The sequence below is a fragment of the Panicum virgatum genome, chromosome 9N (assembly GCF_016808335.1).
Source record: "Panicum virgatum strain AP13 chromosome 9N, P.virgatum_v5, whole genome shotgun sequence".
Taxonomy (NCBI): domain Eukaryota; kingdom Viridiplantae; phylum Streptophyta; class Magnoliopsida; order Poales; family Poaceae; genus Panicum; species Panicum virgatum.
Window position 1 is genome coordinate 75,727,263 of NC_053153.1, and position 19,051 is coordinate 75,746,313.

Consider the following 19,051-nt stretch of genomic DNA (forward strand, 5'->3'; position numbering starts at 1 on the left):
GGGCGAATCCTCACAAATCCCGAGCCCAATTTTACTGAGCCGCCTCGCTGCGACAGGATGTGATCGAGTGGGTTTCGGGCGCGTCCCCTGGCGGGCGTACCTGTGGAACGCCGCGTGGCGAACGTGCGCGGCAGGTGTTCGTAGGAACGTCTCCACGGGAGGAAGCGATGGAACTCGGGGGGGCGCGGTCCGGGGGCGGGTTGTCACACTTTGAAGGGATCGGAGGCGGCCTCCGCGGGCGTGAAGCGCCGAGCAAATGCCGCCGCGCTGCCACACGCCAGTTTCCGGCGTACTCCCTTAATCCGGGAGGCGATCGGGTCTGATGCTGGTGCCTGCCTGCCTCTAGCTGCTGTGGCTGCGGCTATCGCGAGAGAGCGAGAAGAAGGCGGAGGAGAATGGGGAGGGATCCGGTGTACGACGCGGGCGCGCGACCGCGTGTGGGAGGGCGAGGTTACGGAAGCAAAAGGGGTGGAGCTACGCCGCCGCCAGAGGAGGCGGCGGAGGAGGAGTAGAGGAGTGCGGGGGCGATGTGGGGACGCGACGCGATTGCCGATGGATTCATCGGAAGGAGGAGGGAGCACCGGAGGAGCATCACGAGGAAAACGAACAAGTAGATGGGCCCAAATCTCGCGTAGCTTTTGCGCCACAGTACGGTGTCGATTTGGAACTTGCAGGTGGACCGAGGCGTGGGGCCCATCTGGACGCCAAGTCCACAATGATGGCCCAGAAGGCCCCAGCCGGGGGCTAACCATGCCCTATGGGCTGCGCAACGGCCGTGCTCGCAGCGGCGGGCGAGCAACTGCAGAAAACCTATCCAGCTTCCGCAAGATTTTTCCAACTTACCTTCCAGTGTTTGAGATTCGTACAAATAATTATAACTCTTAAATCCAACCAAACCCTAGTTTCCTCTCTCTCTTCCTCACTCCTCCTTCCTCTCTCTCCACAGCTCCTCCCGCGCGCCGCGCGGCACTCGCGCCCTGCCGCAACGCCGAACGCCGCGGGCCCGCGCGCTGCCGCGGCCCCGCGCACCCCCGCCGGCTGCCGCGGGCCCCGCGCCCTACCGCGCTGCCGCGGGCCACGCGCGCCGCCCGCACCCCGCGCTGCCGCCAGCCGCCGGCACCGGAGAAGAAGACAGAGGAAAAAATATTTGTACAACATTTTTAAAATTGGTTCAACATTTTTGAGATGCTAGTTCAATATTTTTGAGATGTTGATTCAGTATTTTTAAGATGCTGGTTCAACATTTTTGAGATGTTGATTCAATATTTTTTTTCAATAAAATATTAAATGGGTCATCAGTTGAGCCTTAGTAGGCTTTATAGATAAGTTGTTTATCCATCTTCCGGAAGACACATAGGAGCCCAGCAACTGGGGGCTGCTTCCTCGGTGCCCTACTACGCGCCGGCGCCGTGGGCTTTCCAGCACGCGGCGGCGGTGGATGCCACGGTCCGCCGTCACCGACTGGCTACGGCGGACTGGCGATCAGCATCTTGGTTAGGCTAGCGGATTCCGGACGGCCAGGGGAGCCTCGTGCCTCTCTGCTTCTCTGTCGGACTAGTGACTAGTGAACAGGGATCGCTAACTAGCTTGGTAGTTGGAACTAGCGAGACAAGTGCTGGCGTCTGATCTCTGATGCATCTTGCACATGCATATCCAGAGTAGGAATGTAATAAGGAAACAAAGTCAGAACGCCCTCTTTAACAAATTCGTCAGACTCAAGCAAAATAAAATTGGTGTCAGGGAACCCTTGGGAATTCATCAACGTAAGTACGTAACAGAATATACATAAGCGAAATGTGAAACCTCACCATAAAGCTTGAAATTACACGGGAAGGGGATAGACTACTGTATGCACACAAAGACTGAAATCGCAAACAGGCGACTATTCTTTTCACGATGAAGTGGCGCTGTGTTAATTATTAGGCACTGATATCTTCTGATCCATCAAATAAAACCATCGATCTCATTCTCCGAACTCCGAAGTGCTTGCGCAACTAGGCCCGTCAGCCTTTTTATCCGACCACACTTGCAAACATGATGCGCTCCAGCTCTAGCGAAACTTCTTTATTTACCATTTTGCAAATAATGTAATCTGTGCTGCTTTCCGCTCTATAAATTCACACTGGTGACTGGGAAACATGGAGTTTAGTAAAGAATAGCTAGCAGGCTTATCTTTGCTCCTCCTGTACATGATTCTGAAACTCAGACATTATCCACCGCCTTGGGAGCACATTTCTTCACAGCATCTCCGACTGTTAGGAATATCTTGTCCTCACCAATCAGGTCTGTGAATTTCGCTGAGCGGAGCTTCTGGATCACCACCGGCCCGGGATTGGCAAGAACCAGCTGTAAGTGATAGAAATGGATTTTGATCTTAGTGATGAGGGGTTTCTTCCACGAACATTTTTGTGGTAGCATACTAGCAGTATGACAGCTAGATTGCTAATAGCTGTAAAGTTTGATAATTAGATTTGGCGATTTACCTGAATTTTGCACTTTTCAAGTGTTTTTAACAACTCCTCCAAGGCGTGGATTCCGCTCGTGTCGATGTCAATTACAGCTATTCATAATTAAAACATTTTTCTGAATCACTACCTGTAATTGACAAAAGAATATTGCCTTATTTGAGATAACATAATTTAGCTGTGTTCTTACGAGATAGCTCGACAATCAGAAACTCAATTTTGGATAACTTCTGGTCCTGTTGTTGTTCCTCCTCGTCTCTGAGCCATCTCAGGATCCTGAAAGATATATTGTCATGGAACACCATTATTTTTCTCTCTAACTGCTTTCAAAATCATAACACGCTTCTGTCACAGTATCGAACATGACACAATAATGCACCCAATTTAATATTGTCTCGAGCCGCACCTAATTAACCTTATTCCATTACAGTATCCATCATGTATGGTGTTTAGGATTAGGCATCTAGCCAATCTTAGAAAAGCTTTGCTTCTAACATTCTTGCATTTTCTTTAAAAGAATTTGCAAGTTGACTTTCTGCTTCTGATCAGATAACAGCCTTAGCATTGATGTTACCCTCCAAATTAAGAAACAATCAGTTCGAGTAGAAAAAAATAATGCTGACAATCACATCCACTAGTTATATTTCAAATTTTCGAAGTATAATTTACATGACAGATCTAAAAAATAACTTAGCCAAGAGTGCCTGGCATGCCAAATCCTGGTGTGTCATATGTATATAAATGGAAAAGGGTTTATCTGATATTTCTTGCAAGCATTAGCATCTTATTCTTTATTTTTGATACTTGTAAGCTTATATTATTTTATAATGCCTCATATCACATCATTGTATCAAAAGGAGCTGTATCCGTGATAATAATAAAAAGAAAGCAAAACATGCCACTCTGAAACCTTACTATTAGTCATTCTAGAGACAGAAGCAGATTTTGAATACAAGCATTTTACCTCTCTTTAACATAGTTGGAGTTTGTGAAGTAGATAGCTGAGTCCACTCTAACAATTAGCACCCCTGGAACCTTGGTAGCATCTGGATATTGTTCAACATTCCTGTATATAGTTGTCCGTGGAAGGTTTCCGAGTAAAACTGTTCTTGGCCGCGTTACTTGGAGAAGAATTTTAGCAAGTGATATTGCAACCTATTCATAAAAACTTCAAGATTAAAATTCTCTTCATCTACTATACAGGAACTCAATTGTTGGTAGCATATAAGAAATGGTTGTGATTCCCACCGCAATGAGCAAGCCATATTCCACTGATGAAAATATGACCCCGATGAATGCTCCCAGACATGCTAGAAAGTCCAATTTATCAACTTTCCAGACAAGGTAGGCCGACTCATAGTCAATTAGGCCGAGCACTGCTGATATGATGATAGAGGAAAGGATGGCATTGGGAGTGTACTTGAACAATGGGGTGATCAACAACAGTGTAAGCATTACGACAATTGACATAACAACATTTGACACTGCTGTTTTGCAGCCAGCCATGTAATTAACTGCTGACCGTGAGAAAGAACCTATGAGGAATAAATTCTGTCAGAAAAATTGTACATCTGTATGGTATATGAAATGGTTTAGGCTGAATTATTTGTTACCCGTGGCTACATAGCAAGATGTCATTGAACCAACAATATTCATGGTTCCAAGAGCCACCATTTCTTTGTTCCCATCAATCTGGTAGTCCTTCAGTGCAGCAAATGTTCTTCCAATTGCAATTGCTTCCTGATAAATTTGCATCGGTCAATTAATTAGCACATCGTTTCATAATTTGAAATTTTTAGATTAAGAAGTCTGTGTTTTCCTTAAAAAGAAGAAGAAGAAAGGGTTAGACTCACTGTTAGGCCTATCATTCCAGCTACTACCCCAACTCTGAATCCTTTCGCCAGGTATGGGCCGCTGAAGTATATGAGACTAACTGAAGGTGGGTTGATGCCTTTCTTTATGTTCTTGACCTGCAGTTATTCAGTGATGATCTTTGTTGTCAACTTCAGCTGACATGATACTGTTGCCTTTCTGAAAGTAGTCAAGGATGACTTACAATTGAAACGCCATGCTTGTCTGCACGAGTGATGTACACAAAAAAGGTGGATATGATCACTGAAATGAGTGGTGCGATCGCGGAGACCCAAAAGAGCTTCTTATTCTTCTTCCCCTAAGTTATCGAAAGAGACAGTATGATTACCGCAGATAGTCAAAGGAAAACTAATTTGTGATTCTGGAGCATGTTAATGTTGTCTTACGATGTACTTGGCAACCAGAAGGAATGCCAGGAAGGATGCGCCGATCAGTATTGTCTGCCAATTCCACTGCAGCAAGAGTACAAGTTAAATTGTTTCAAGTGCTCAAATATTGGTGTTCTCATCAGACAGGAGCAAAAGACCCACAAGGTACAATATCTTACCCCATGGTGAACATTTCCCCAGACTGATTTCATGACCGATACAATATCACTTTTCTTGGTGAAATTGACAATTCCAAGGAATCCTTTCAGTTGCTGAAGAGCAATGGTGATGGCAGCACCGGCCATGAATCCGATGATGGCAGCATGAGACAAAAACTCTATGATAAACCCTAGCCTGTCATAGTGTTCAGTTACAGACTAGTGCACAAACTTTTCATGCCAAAAAACCACAAGAACTGACAAATCGAGAATCATCATAAGACACTGACCTGAAGAATCCAAGCGCAGCCTGAGTAACCCCTGCGAAGAATGTCGCGGTGTACGCGAGCCGTCTGTACTCCAGTGGGTGCGTGTTCGGGTCAATCTCATTCTGGAGGAGAGTACCGAGCAACAGCGACACCACAGCCACTGGACCTATGGCTATATGCCTGGAGCTGCCCATCGCCGCATATATCAGAGGCGGGACAAAGCTGCTGTCTGTAAAAATGGTGACCACATTTGTCTGATCAGCACAGTTGCTGAAAGTGACCTCAACTAGACCGAAGAGAGATCTTTCAAAAACTAGAACGAAGAGAGGAATGTGTATGGGTGCACTTACATAGCCCGACTTGTGGTGGCAGGTTAGCAAGCTTCGAATAACCGATGTCCTATATATAGTTGAAGGCACATATTATACATCAATTGTTTCATCAGTGCATCGATGTTTCTTGCTGTTGCTGATCATCAAGAGAGGTATAGGTTCACTGACCTGTGGTATGCAGAGGCTGGCAATGGTGAGCCCGGCGATGAGGTCGCCCTTGAACTTGCCGAGGGAGTAGTTCCTGCCCCAGTCGAGCACGGGGAAGACATGCTGCAAGCTGAGCCATATCTTCTTGGATGTGGGCAGGTCCTTGTACTGCCGCAGCGGGTCGTCGGCGAAGAACGTCTCCTTCACAGCGTCGGAGAACTCGGCGAAGAGGCTCTTCTTCGGCGGGACGCCGACCTTGTAGCCATGCTGGACGCCGTCCACGCGACGATGCGATGACGTCCGGCTGGCGACGTCGTCGGTGTCGATGCTTTCTCCTCCATCAGACACGACTCGTGGCATTGTTGGTGTTTCAGGAGTATACGCCTAACTGTGAAGCAAAGTAGAAGAACGAAGAAATCACATCGGCAGCATGGTAGTGCAAGAAAACATCATTGCTCAACTGGGTAGCACAGGAGATACAAATAACATATCCATCCGTTCTACCAGTTTCAGATGAAAAAGAATCCAGTTTTTTTTTTTTGTGAATCAAAAACTCCCATCACTTGACACACAACCAGCAGCATGCATGGCGCAACTAAGGTAGTAGCAGTCAGCCAGTCACTAACAAGCACTGAACAACCAACACAACCAAGAATTGTTTCCAATGAAGCCAGCAAACTTCTGATCACAGCATCATGTATAAGAATCGAGGATGAACTACTAAAGAAATCCTACACAGTGGTGCTGAGCTGATAGCAGCAGAAGCACTTCACCCACAGTTGAAGGCCTGCTTTGTTGCATTGTGAAGAAGCCAGGGACTTTGTCCCGTTATTTATACACAGATACAGAGGGGCACTCATGCTATAGCTTAAGGTCAAACCTCTATTTTAATAGGTGCCAAGATGAGAAGCAAGCTATGAATTTGCAACAGAAAATGCACCATGTTCAACATAGCGGCAGGGAACGACTACATAATGAATAAGACAATAAGTTATTGCATAGTATCTCGACAGCTGTTGAACGCCATGTCCAACTTGTAAATGATTTTGCAGACACAGCAGCAGTTGAGAGAGAATGAGCTGAAACTAGGGTACAAGAATTAAATCTAACTTGTCAAGTCTGTATTTGGTGTAAGAAGCATACAGATTAGACTCTACAACTTGAGACTATAATAAACAGCTTCTGAAGTTATGAAACTGGGCAGTTTCCTGGGCTGGCAATCATAGTACATATTTGGTTACTATCCAGGCAAATTTCCATGTCAGAAACAGGGGCATGAAGTATGGAGGGTTCTGACACCACTGACCCTTGAAAGACATGTTGGCTATATAGTCTGGGTGACTCTGGCTGGTTCTAATTTTTCTGCAAAACAGAACCTAGACATATAGTCGCCTTGTGTTTACCTTGCCCTGGGATGTTCATAGTTGCACCACCAGTCGCAGTTTATCAAGTAGTAAGGAGACTTTCTTAGCCATGTATATATCCGAACAACATCTACAACTGAATGAGAAGGGGACAGGTACACATGCATGTATCAAAATAATCAAGAAATGAAAGACAGACATGTTGTCAACTTCACTCCATTTCGAGTTAACAACTAGTACTACAGACTACAAAGAAACGATAAAATTCAGCACTTTTCCTTTTTGTAAGGGAAGTTTAACAAAACTGATGAATCTGTCGGCATATGTCACAAAGCTGAACTCCTATCAACTAGACATAAGTACATCACAATACAACGACCAAGCAAAGCCTCAATAATGCAGTCGTTAATTCTGATACAAAACCACTATCTGACAATGTATCATAAATACCAGCCCACGCTCGACAGACTGCCACCACAAAAAAGGATATATTTGTAAATTATTGGTTTTGCAAATCTTGGCCATGAATCATGGTCTCTAAATCGCATAAACCTGGTCCAAGAACTCAATTCATGCGCCACAAAGGTGGGCAAATTTGATGAGGTGAAGAGGTGGAGGTTCTAAAGCGCACAGCAACCAGCACCCCATTCTCTGCCTAACAGATTCCAGGCACTCTTGATGGCTCTCATCACTTGCTTAGAAAAGCATCCTAGCACGCTCATACTGGTCTACCTATCTCCATGCCTCGCATTTTACTGTACTATTCAGTACAGGTCAGGGCATAAGAAGAACCTCGAAGGTTCAGTGAACTACTAGGTCATGATGATCAGATTTCACTCATCATTTTTTTTCTCCTGAAAACACACCAATATTAATGAATCATAAGTTTATCGCTATACATCCATATTAATGAATCATCATTTTATCGGTATACATCCATGAGTCTCTAACTATAAGTGCAAGGATACATGCAACTGAAAATTGCAGCAGATAGACAGATAGAAACTTAGAAAGAGACTGAAATGTTCAGTCTTCCACTTGCTTCTTATATTGGCAGTGTCTCTAAGGATCGATCAATTCATCTTTAGGGGTGATTGCGTCTAGTACGGTCGATCTGACGAAGAGAAAAGACTGGCTAAAAAGGTTACGAAGTTCAGCATGCTAGTAATCCTATTGAATAACCGATCTCAGTTCTTATTAGAAATCATAAAGCAGGTTCACTGAAACTAAAGAACAGCCAAAGGAAACAAAACAAGGCAGGAATGAACGCTTTATGACTGGGGTTTCGGAATATTGCTCCTCCCAGTAACAAATTTTACGCAGTAGAAAACAAATGAAAAGCGAGCAAGGTAAAAGAGCAGAGATTTTCTTTAGCTTACTGTATGTGACGTTCCTCTCCCAAGTGCTTTGGTCGACCTTGAGACCTTTTCCTCGTTGTTTTTGCTTTTGAGTTCGCGGGCCCCACAAATGGAGTACTAGCTGGCCGATTGGATGGCGGAGGGTTGTTTGGAATGTAGACGCAATTGTGGGTCAGGCGGCGAAAGCTCCGCTGTTTTCTAAAGGAGGAACGGGAAAGATGACGAATGCAAAGGCGGAGGAGAGAGGGAAGGTCAAATCGTGTCCAGGTTCAATGAATTAGGGTCTGGAGCGAACGGGACGGGGTTAACAAAAGGAACAAGACCAAAGTATGTGTTGGCTAGGTTTGACTTTGTTCGGTCCATTGGATCTTTGATCATAAGTAGTACTGAGTCGCGGCGCCGTGGGGGTGTTGGAAAGGAGAATTATATTGTTTAATAGTTTTCATGGCCCGTGATGAATATTTTTGTGAGAAATCTAGATTGGTATGATCTGTAGGAGGTGGATTATCATTCCATTTGTACTGCACATCATACAAAATTATTTTAGATTTCTGCAAAAGTTTGTAAAGGCCCATATTGATGAGAAATATAGAAATCATAGGGGATAGGTGTTTAAAATTGGATGTAGGCGACTCGATCTGATAACATAAATTTAACATAAATTTTAAAAAAATGGAGGCGGCTCTTTCAAACCCTTTGGCACTAAAGGCAGCGTGAAGAAATTCAAGATGGGGCCTGAATGGCTGAGCATATGAAGCCGATTATCTGAAGATACTCAGGGCGTGTTTGGGACTGCGATTTCTGCAGCGGCGGCAACGAAACACGGAGAATCCCGCCAAACGCCACGCGACAGGCGCGCTTATCCCTATCGCGACCGCAGCCGGCAGTTCATTTTTCAACTGGAACGCGGCTTATTCGGGAAGCGAGGGAATCAGCGCTTCTGTCCATCGCGATTTTGCGTATCGCGCGGCTGGTGGACACGGAAACAGGGCCTCAGCGGCCTCGCGTTTGCTTCTGCGTTTTCTCTATGTTTCTCTGTCGGACTAGCTACTGTTTCATAAATTGCTGGTAGGCTCAGTAAGGACGATATGTTCTGTAGAAATGTTTCCCCCCTCTGCCGTGTTCTGTTCTTCACATGCTTAACGCTTGGAACATTGTGAACATTCTGTCTTGTTAATGAATGGGGCAGGGCAATTTGCCTTTCTGCTCTTAAAAAACATAAATTTAAAATTCAATATACAGAAATGACATGCATAACACTAGATCATGCATATTAATTTGCTAGGATCTTCGCATAAAAAATATTAATTTGCTAGGACATGCTCATGAAAAAGAAGAAAAGCAGGTTGTGCTAAGCTTTTATGACCATAATAGTAGAGTGCACATGCGGTACGCATGTGTTCAAAAAAAACTATGGCAAATAAGAATTTTTTATTTATGAAAAGACATGTGCGGCACCAGCATATTCAATAGAGTACCAGAATAATTTTTATGGACATCGAGTTTTCAAGAAATGTTGAAAACAATAGTTTTTATTGACATCAAGCATTGATGGCGCAAACCAAAGCAAGATGAAATGAAAATCAACTCAGATGGAGCGTATAATGCTGAAACGGGAGGTGGATGGGGGTAGGTGATCAGGGACTAAAGGGGCAAGAGGACTCTAATGAGAAGCGTAAATTTGATTGAAGCATGATTTCTCTAAGTCCTTTGCAAATCCGGAAATATCCCGATAGAACAGAACTTATTAGTCCGAAACATGGCAATAATGTTGCTGAATTTAAGTTTCTGATAAACATGAAATTAGAATAATATCAAGTACACAACACTGAAGCATAAAATGAGTATCAGATTGCCCAAAATTTTACGATGAATAAAAAACAATCACGAAATGGTGGAAAGCCCTTCCATCCATGAGAGCATATCTTCATAGTGCAGCCGGGTATTAAATATTAAATTATGCCAAGTACCACGATTACACCAAAACCATATTTACTGGAAAGCCTCTTCAACTCATTGGTGGCTGCAGGATACCATAACATACCTCCAGCATAGCATGCTATTCAGTACAGAGACAGCAATTCCATTGTAAACTGGAAGGTACTATCCGCTCAAATAATCTAATCCAACCAAGGCAAGAACATAACCGATGTCAATTCTCTTTGAAACATCTAAAGTATTGTGTATCAGATAAATTAATACAGCCATACATTTATCAGAGATACAATGTTATTAAGAGTTTAACACTTCAAGCAAAAAATCAATAATTGGGTTTTCTTTTGAAATTAGCAACAGGCAAAAATTAAACATGCTATTGCTCCTTCATAAATCCCATTATGTAAGTACCATTTAAAAAAATGTCACTACTGATATAGATGACTGGCCATGGTACACTGACCAATGTGCAATAATTCCAACATACAGGATAGCAAAATCGAGACAAGAATAATTTTTCTAAATATAATAAGAATTTTAGTAAATAGAAGATTTGCAATGAATTGGATGTCAGGTAATCAAAAGAGAATTCACAGATAAATGAAGTTGTTATACATTGCAATGGCATTATGTCCCTTTGTAGAACCAAAGGTCCGAAAGGAAGTGGTAAACATAGATAAATGTAGTAGAAACTTTGTTTTATCTTACCACTAATAGATCTCAACGCGTTCAGGAAAGGATCAGCTCAAGATTTTAGGTTAAAGACATTAATGGATTATGGAATACCTCACAAAGAACTGCGCCGGTTTTTAGATCACCCTAAGCCAAGTGTTCCCCACCCTGCCTTACCAAGTATCTGAAATAAAGTAACAAAGTTGGGATTAGCCTTCATTCATACTTTATTTGCAATTCTAAAGCCCCAGTGATGTAAAAATTCAGAAATGATGAGGTGCTGCCAAAATTCAGTGGCACCAACAGGTCAAAAAAAATAAGGACAATCTTTTATCGTAATGAAATTCTTCATTGATTGCAAACAAACAGAGGTTAGTCGCCAAGTAAACACACATAAGTCAGTCATCAAGTATTAGATGGTACACCTATATTAGTTAGATTTACTTTCCGACGTGTACACATTTGATTAATTGAACACAATTATTTTGATTAATTGGACATCACATACTGAAAGAAATAAAAAATAAACCTACAACCAATTTAGAATGTTTTTTCCTCTAGAAAGTTAAACTTCACGTTAACCTGATCCTTCATCCAATTGGTAAATTAGAGAAATATAAATACATGATTGGCTCCACTGCCCCCAAAAGCTAAACTTGCAAGTGTGAATAAGCAGCAATACCCGAGTTTCCTTTAAGGTGTACCGCTCCAATAGTGTCTTCTCATTTGTGAGCACCTGATGCTCAGGAACAAGAACATGCTCCTTGATGTTTATAAGCAACCCGACATCCTGTTCATTGCCTTAATTAGCAGATAGAACATAGCTGATTGTCAAAATGCAGTGGCTTGTTATTGTTGTTGTTGTGTTACTTTTCCTTGACTTTTTTTTTGTAAAGTTCTTGCTTAAGAGATTCCTACAACCACAAATGGTGTACGTAAGATATTCTTTAGATAATCGCCATTTGTACAAAAAAAGATAACTTCACTAATTAGATTTCCTTGCGTACTTGCTTAAGAAAAGGAAACGTCCATGAGAGCCATGACAGGTGAGCCGCAATTTCAGTTTTTAACATTAGTGTGAACCAAATAAAAAAATAGGAATGTATTACAACATTCTAGAACCGAATGAGCGTCACAAGATAAAAAAAGAAGTAAAGAAACAAATGAACAGGCTTGATCGAAAAGAGTAGCAAGTAGGACACAAACCGAGAATTTGTTATCTGCTTCATTCTCGATGATATTTGAGACGACTGAGGAGGGATTCAATTTCCCTTGCCCTCCCATTTGCATTGATTGATTCAGTCGAGGCACCAAAACGCTGATGCTAGTGTTGGGCACGCAGCAGGCATCTTATCCTTGACAGGAGGTCGAGGAATTCATGAAAGCAGTCGAATGTGACTTTGGGATCTGGTGGACATCTGCGGGGCAGCTGATCTCCATCTCCCGAGCGCCACCGTCGTAACCTCCTCCTTCCCCGCCTGCCACCCGGCTCCAGGGGCGTCGTGCTCCCCCTGGCATGCCACCACAGAGCACTGCACGGCCGCAAGTAGCAGGTCTAGCACCACCGCTGCTCCCGGTTTCTGAGATGGGCTGTAGGACACGCGCAGGGGAAGCTGCCGTGGAGGGAGGCGCAGCTAGGAAGGCCGATTTGCAGGCGAATCGAGTAGCCAGGACGGCCCCAGGTTGGTGTCGCGAGTGGGGGAGGCTGGAGGCGGCCGGAGCTCGAGTGAGGGGGAGGCCGGAGGCGCGCGGATCTTGAACCACCTACCGCTCGGAGACCAGGAGTGCCGACGGCGGGCAAGGATTTGTGCGGAGGAGGAAGGGGCCCTTTGACGGCTCGATTCGCCCACAAATCAGGCGCCGGCGGCGTGGAGGCAGCGGTCTGGAACCGAGTGTGGCCGCGATGGTGCAAATCCCCAGAGCATGGGGGATCCGCAGCGGGGAGGGCAGCCGCTGTGGCGTTGGGCGTCGCGCTCGTGGGGAATCGAGCCGGCGAGGCGGCATCAACGACGACCGTCGATCCGCTGGCGGCGTTGATGGGGAGGCGGCGTCATGGGGGTGGCGCTGCCGCGAGGGGAGGCGACGTTGTGGGGGAGGTGAGTCGCGAGGGAGAGGGACGCCGCCTCTCGCCAGCCACCCGGAGCCGCCATCACCGGAGCCTGCCACTTATCCCCCGCGGGAGCCGCCCGGGCTAGGAACGGAAGGGAAGCAGAGATTCCGGGTGGGTAGGCTGAGGCTCGGTGAAAAAAAAATCACGAGAATTGGCGGAATCGTTTCGGAACACCAGGTTTTGTCGGTCTGCTTCGTCTGTTTTGGTCCGCTGCTATACCGAGGGCCTGACATGTGGGGTCGCCTGTGAGAGGTACATGGTAATTTTATTGGTCTATGCTAATTTCAATTGTTTAGGTTCTTTATAGTATAGACATATGTCTAGCTACTTCCTAGTTCTCCACATATGAGTCCAATTATTATCTTAGCATTATGAAGCCAAACTTGACTTTGTTTGTGAGATATAAAAATAACAACTTTCAAGCCAGAAAGTTGTCTAGATAATTTGTTAGAAATTTGTTATTTTTGTATCTCACAAACAAAATAGAGTTTGGACAAGATATTTTACAAGGTTGTGTATTATCATATCGTCTACATGTTTGATTTGTTTGGTGAATTTAGACAACTTTTTGTTGTGGTTTGCACGGATTTTCACGAAGGTTGCGATATCCACCAGATATATTTCCAAACTATAAATGAACATAGACAATAAATAAAGGTCCCACATCAAACACTATTGATAAATAATTTTTATTAAAAAAACTTAAATATAACATTTCAAATTCTATTGATATTGGGTATTTAATATTTAGATAAAGAGCCAACATAAAATATAATTAATTAGTAGCTAATTTTTAAAATAAAAATACTAACAAATGTATTTGAATACCAAAATTAATTCAATTAAAGAGTCTGTCAAGGATTAAAATTACCACATTGATTATAGAAAAAGACGACGACTCATCAGCCCGCTTCAACCATTGCAGCAGAGAATAATAGATACTCTTTCCATACTGAGATGTAAAGTATTTTGCTTTATCCTATGACAAAGTAGTCTAAGTTTATAAAATTTATAGAGAAGTACCATCTAACACATAATAAGTAAATTAAAAATATATTTTATAGTGGATCTAATTATTATCATTTGATATTCAAAATATTGTTACTCTTTTTTGTAAATTTAATCAAACTTAGAATAGTCTAAATTTGACTTATGACAAACCAAAATATCTTATGTTTCGATGGAGGGATTATAACACAAGGGACCAAAATGTCTTTTATTTCAGGATGGAGAGAGTATAACACAAGGAATGGAATCTAACCAAATAAAAATACAACATCTTCCTTTCATTTGGAATTATGGCATGAGAAAAGGAAAAAAATTACTCCACCAAAAAACAATCGAGATTGGTAGATCGCAGAAGCTCAATAGATATATGGTGGACTTGCCTATCCGGATTCTGAGTCATCGACCTAGCGTGAGTGCTCATATTTTTTAGATTTATTTTAGAATTTTACCGACACTATTCTTTAGTGGTAAGTAACATGCTCATCGACAAAGATGTCTGTGGTGATATTTTAGGTGCGAGTGCTCATATGAGTGAGAGCACAGAAGGGATAACGTTAGTTCTAACTTTAGATCCTTTTGTGTTTGAGTCTACCCTATACTTCCACAATGGAACATTGCTGATGATTTGACTTTCATCAATTTTAGGATCTGCTATAGGGGCGGATCTTGGGACTGGGCAGGTGGGCCCTGGCCCACTCTAAGATTTGGCCCAAATGCTCTTATATCTCTGTTTTTCTCATGTTTATTTTTATTTATTATTAATAGAAAAATAACTACCGATTATATTGATAATTGAATTGTGGCGGAACCACCCAAAATAAACTGGACCGAGTGCGCTAATCATTGTTGCTAGGCAACTCTGATCCAACTCGCACTACTACGGTAGTTTCTCGAGTAAAGTTTCGATTAAAACCACACTATCCGGGATCGAAACAAATAGCAACTCACACGAAGTCGAGCCCATAGAGTACAACACAGAAAATTTCTTACACCTCAGAGTTGCAGCAAAAATTTAAATTATTACAAACCAGTTCAGAATAGTAGAGTACTACATAGTTCTTACACTAATACGGTTCTTCAAAGTATCATTATTCAGCGGAAGATTAAAAACACGAGGACTAGCTATAAGTAGGATGTCACAATGAAGCCCGTACGTGACATCACTCAGCAGAAGGGGTGTCAGCGCTCGCTGAGGGACCATCCCACTCAATAGACCAACCCGGAGGTAAAGTGCACGGCCAAGTCAAGCTAGCAATCATATCCTCAAAATCAGTACCTGAAAAATAGTGCCACAAGTAAGACTGAGTATACTAATACTCAGCAAGTCTTACCCGTCACCGTTATACTTAGTCTGTTATCTAGACATGCAAGGCTTTGTAAAGTTCTGGGTTTGTTTTGCTGAAAAGCAATAAAGAGTATATCCTTATTTTCAAGTTTTAGCTTTTAGATTCTATGTTGATTAACCATTCTAGATAAGTATCTTATCTCTAAGCATGTATGGTAGTAAAACATTAATCATACAACAGAGTTTATCATCATCATGCTCAACTTGTTACTCTATGTGACAGAAATTGTTAAGCAGTCTTAAATCGTGAGAGGCGGACGATTCGAATCGAGTTTCTTAACCTTGCAAGGCAAACCTAACACACACGTACGGGGAACTACGCCACCCACACTACTTTTCCTCTTTTTTTTCTAGTCCGTGGATCCCGATCACCCCCTTGACTATAGAGTTCGACCACTCTGCAGCCGCATGTTGCGCTCATCCTGGACCAGGTCCAAAAGAGGGTGAATGGTCGTTCCACTAACCAGTCCAATCAGGTACTTAAGCTTACCGATTACCATATTTCTCGGCATGTGGCCAGTACTTTTAAAAGCTTAACGAAATGTGCCACACACCGCGACCTTAACATCTTTTCTCTACACAAACGGGGTATCACAAGTACCACAACCCGGTCATCCTTATATTACTGCAGAATGTAAATTCATGCAGCTCTTATGATCTCGTGAGCGGCAGGAAACCACTCGTCTTTTACCGGTTCTAATTAGCTGAGCATCTAGTCGAGATAACCCGAGTAAACATTACGTAGGAACCTAAAATCATGCATCTAAGGTTACAAACAACTCCTGAAAACTTAAATGCACAAATTAAAATTTTATCATAGAATAAATAGGCGAAAATAATAGGATCAAATACACTGGGCTTGCCTTCTTGGGCACTGTTAGCCTTGGGCTCTTCCGGACTTTGGCCCGGTCTTGAACAAGTTCAGTTAGATTCAACACAGCACTATCCAGAGAGTGATTGCTTGCAGGAACCAGCTTGTAAACACCGTCAGATAAATTTACAGACTCTATATGAATGCAGAGGTGATCTTTGTTACAATATGACACAAATTCATTTCTTTCCTTCACTATAAAGTTGTAATCCAACAAAATGTGTTACTTTATGGATGAACCTGTTTAACTCAATTTACTGGGCAATCATTTATTGAGTAGTTCAAGTATTCACTTTACTTCAAAAAATGAACTGGGTGGCAGTTTTTAATTCCTAGACAATATACATAAGCACAATTGCAAAAATCAAAACAGAAGCTACAAACATGATCTGGTGCTGAAAATTTTATACAATGTAGAATAGATACACTAGAACTTGTAGTAAAATTTCAGAATAAAATATTAAAGTATGCAAGCATGAAAAATGATTAAAATAGAGCATGCTAGAATCAAACTAACTTTGTACAAAATGATATACAAGGTTTCTGGAGCTCAAAATTTTACAGAGACCACTACACATGATATGCTAAGCACTGTAATTTTTCCAGCACTAAACTAAGTATATATTAGGAGAAATAATTTCGACAACTTAGACATGAACATATCAAGATTTATTTCTACAGAGAGCTGTACAAGGTTTCTATGTCTCAAATTTTTTACCAGAGTCTAGTATACTCCTAAAATGCTTCAGTAAAAATATCAGCTATTATATCCAACAATAAATTTAACAGGGAATATATCTAAATGAATGAATGCTTAAATATTCGAGATATAAACTTTTAAGCAAAGCATCCTAAACTTTTTACACAGGATCAGGATACATATATTAAGCTTGGGCGCAAATATCATAAGCATTCATGCAATATTTCAACCAGAATAAAAATAACAAATCTAGCCATGTTATAGCTCAACAACTGGATCCCAAATTTTACAGGCAGGTTTATATGACCCAAAGGGAGTACCACAAATTATTCCAAATTTTTCTGAGCACAAGAACTATTTATTACAATAAAGTGATACTTATCATGGATTAAATCAATTATATAGTTATACAGATTCAAAAATTTCTAAACTTGCGCATGATATTTGACCAGAGAACTCAGAGAAACATGAACTCAGAGAAAAAGTTTCAGGTATAGTACTCAAGTATTTTGACCAGAAACAATATATGAACTATACTAGTAGATCTTGGAATAATTAAGTTTTCACCTAGTTATAAAGATCCATTCGAGTTCAAATTTTTACCAAACACTAGAAATAGCATGAGACAACATCCAACCAAAAATCAGCTAAAGTTACTAAGTACAACACATAGAAAAATTATTCCCTAATTTTTCTTGTATTTAACCTAGAGATAAAAATATCCAAAATTTGCATATGGTTCTGTGGACAAACTTGCAGATCTTCTTACAAGGATTCCATAAAAGTTGAGATTGAATTTTTATCATTTTTTTGTGATTTATTAGGCATTTTCAAAGTTCATTGGAATGGATTTACAGGTTGATGTATCTTTTCTATTTTAGCCCCTAGAATCTTGCACGAAGGACCCTAAAATTATTTTAGTTCTTGCAATGGGGTCCTTGGCCGAAGGAGCTCGGGGATTCCCGGGCGGATTCTGGCGAAATCCGTCACCGGCGGCGAGGGCTAGAGGGTGGAGGAGTATGGGGAGACCACGGCGAACCTTTCGGTGGGTCGGGGTGGGGTTGAGGCGGTCGGAGGAGGCGGCTCGATGGTGGCCGTGGCGCGGTGGAGAAGAACGTCCGGCTCCGGCGAGCTCGAGCCTGCGCGGCTGGGTCCAATAGCTCCACTGGGGCTCGGTGAAGGTGAGAGGAACCTCGGCTGAGGCAATGCAGGGGTGGAGGTGGCTCGTCAACGGTGGAACAGGGCTCGCTAGCGAGGGTGGCAATGGCGGAGAGGCGGAGAGTGGTGTTCGCGTGCGATAGAGCACTGGGGTAGGTATTTATAGGCTGTGAAGCTTAAGGGCTAAGGGAACGGGTGCTGGGGGAGTGCTACTCGTCCTGGAGAAGCTCGCCCGGGCCCAACTGGCCGGCGGCGGTGCTGGCGGAGGCCTAGGGTGGCGTGGCGGCCGGAGGAGCTGGCGGGGGCATGTGTCGGCCGGAGGAGGTGACTTGGAGGAGCGATTTTGGCTAAAATGGGGGCCGTCGGGGCCACTTGGCCGGCCAGCGCGGTGGACGTTGTCCACCGGCGGCGTACGGTGCGCCAGTGAGAGAAGGGGAAGGAAACAGGGCACTTGGGACCTGTTTGTAATTTCTAGAAATTCCAGGAACTTTTCTGTAAACTAAAATTTTCTCCCTCTTTCTGGCCTCAAATGAAAAACTTTTGAATACAAATTTTGTTCAGTTTTTCAAGATCTACAACTTTTGTTTCAGGCACTTTTTCATTTGAGATTTAGTTTTTGAACTATTTTGTAATTGCTACTTTGCATTAAAGGGCCTCCAAATTTATATATTTTTGAATTGAATTTGACTGAAGTTACTATTGAGCACATGTTACTAATGGGGTCAAATTCGGCCTACAATTATTTGTGGCACTTGTTTGGGACATGATTTGGGTCTGAATAAATTGTTTGCTCCCTCACATGAGTTATTCAAAATTGTGAGTTTGAATTTGAAATCACCTTTAGTACTTGATTTAATTTCTTGTCTCACATTTGTATTACAATTTGATTTAATTTGCTTAAATGTGCCTTTTAAACACC

The 19,051-nt window shown here is 42.6% G+C and overlaps 1 protein-coding gene across 3 annotated transcripts; it reads right to left on the reverse strand.

The window, feature by feature from the left end:
- Nucleotides 1-1,711: 1,711 nt before the first annotated feature.
- Nucleotides 1,712-8,505, reverse strand: LOC120691257 (sulfate transporter 1.2-like). 3 transcript variants are annotated; one of them, XM_039974291.1, is made up of 14 exons: nt 8,355-8,505; nt 5,633-5,999; nt 5,483-5,531; nt 5,154-5,361; nt 4,885-5,059; nt 4,724-4,789; nt 4,522-4,635; nt 4,319-4,435; nt 4,079-4,205; nt 3,714-4,000; nt 3,430-3,620; nt 2,656-2,741; nt 2,484-2,560; nt 1,712-2,346 (listed from the first exon to the last, which is right to left on the reverse strand). In XM_039974291.1, exons 2-14 carry the CDS (start codon nt 5,969-5,971, stop codon nt 2,203-2,205), a joined length of 1,980 nt encoding a protein of 659 aa, XP_039830225.1. In that variant the 5' UTR covers nt 5,972-5,999; nt 8,355-8,505; the 3' UTR covers nt 1,712-2,202. The 3 variants fall into 3 exon arrangements, with proteins under 3 accessions (XP_039830225.1, XP_039830227.1, XP_039830226.1); XM_039974293.1 differs by lacking the exon at nt 8,355-8,505 and adding an exon at nt 7,015-8,348; XM_039974292.1 differs by lacking the exon at nt 8,355-8,505 and adding an exon at nt 6,347-6,991.
- Nucleotides 8,506-19,051: the final 10,546 nt, after the last annotated feature.

What these genes read in the sequence shown, in the direction of transcription:
- LOC120691257 (XM_039974291.1), bottom strand. Translation starts at nt 5,971, where the DNA reads ATGCCACGAGTCGTGTCTGATGGAGGAGAAAGCATCGACACCGACGAC. An exon ending in TTCTGGTTGCCAAGTACATC is followed by an intron (nt 4,636 to 4,723) that starts GTAAGACAACAT and finishes TCGATAACTTAG; the next exon opens with GGGAAGAAGAATAAGAAGCT. An exon ending in CTGGAATGATAGGCCTAACA is followed by an intron (nt 4,206 to 4,318) that starts GTGAGTCTAACC and finishes CAAATTTATCAG; the next exon opens with GAAGCAATTGCAATTGGAAG.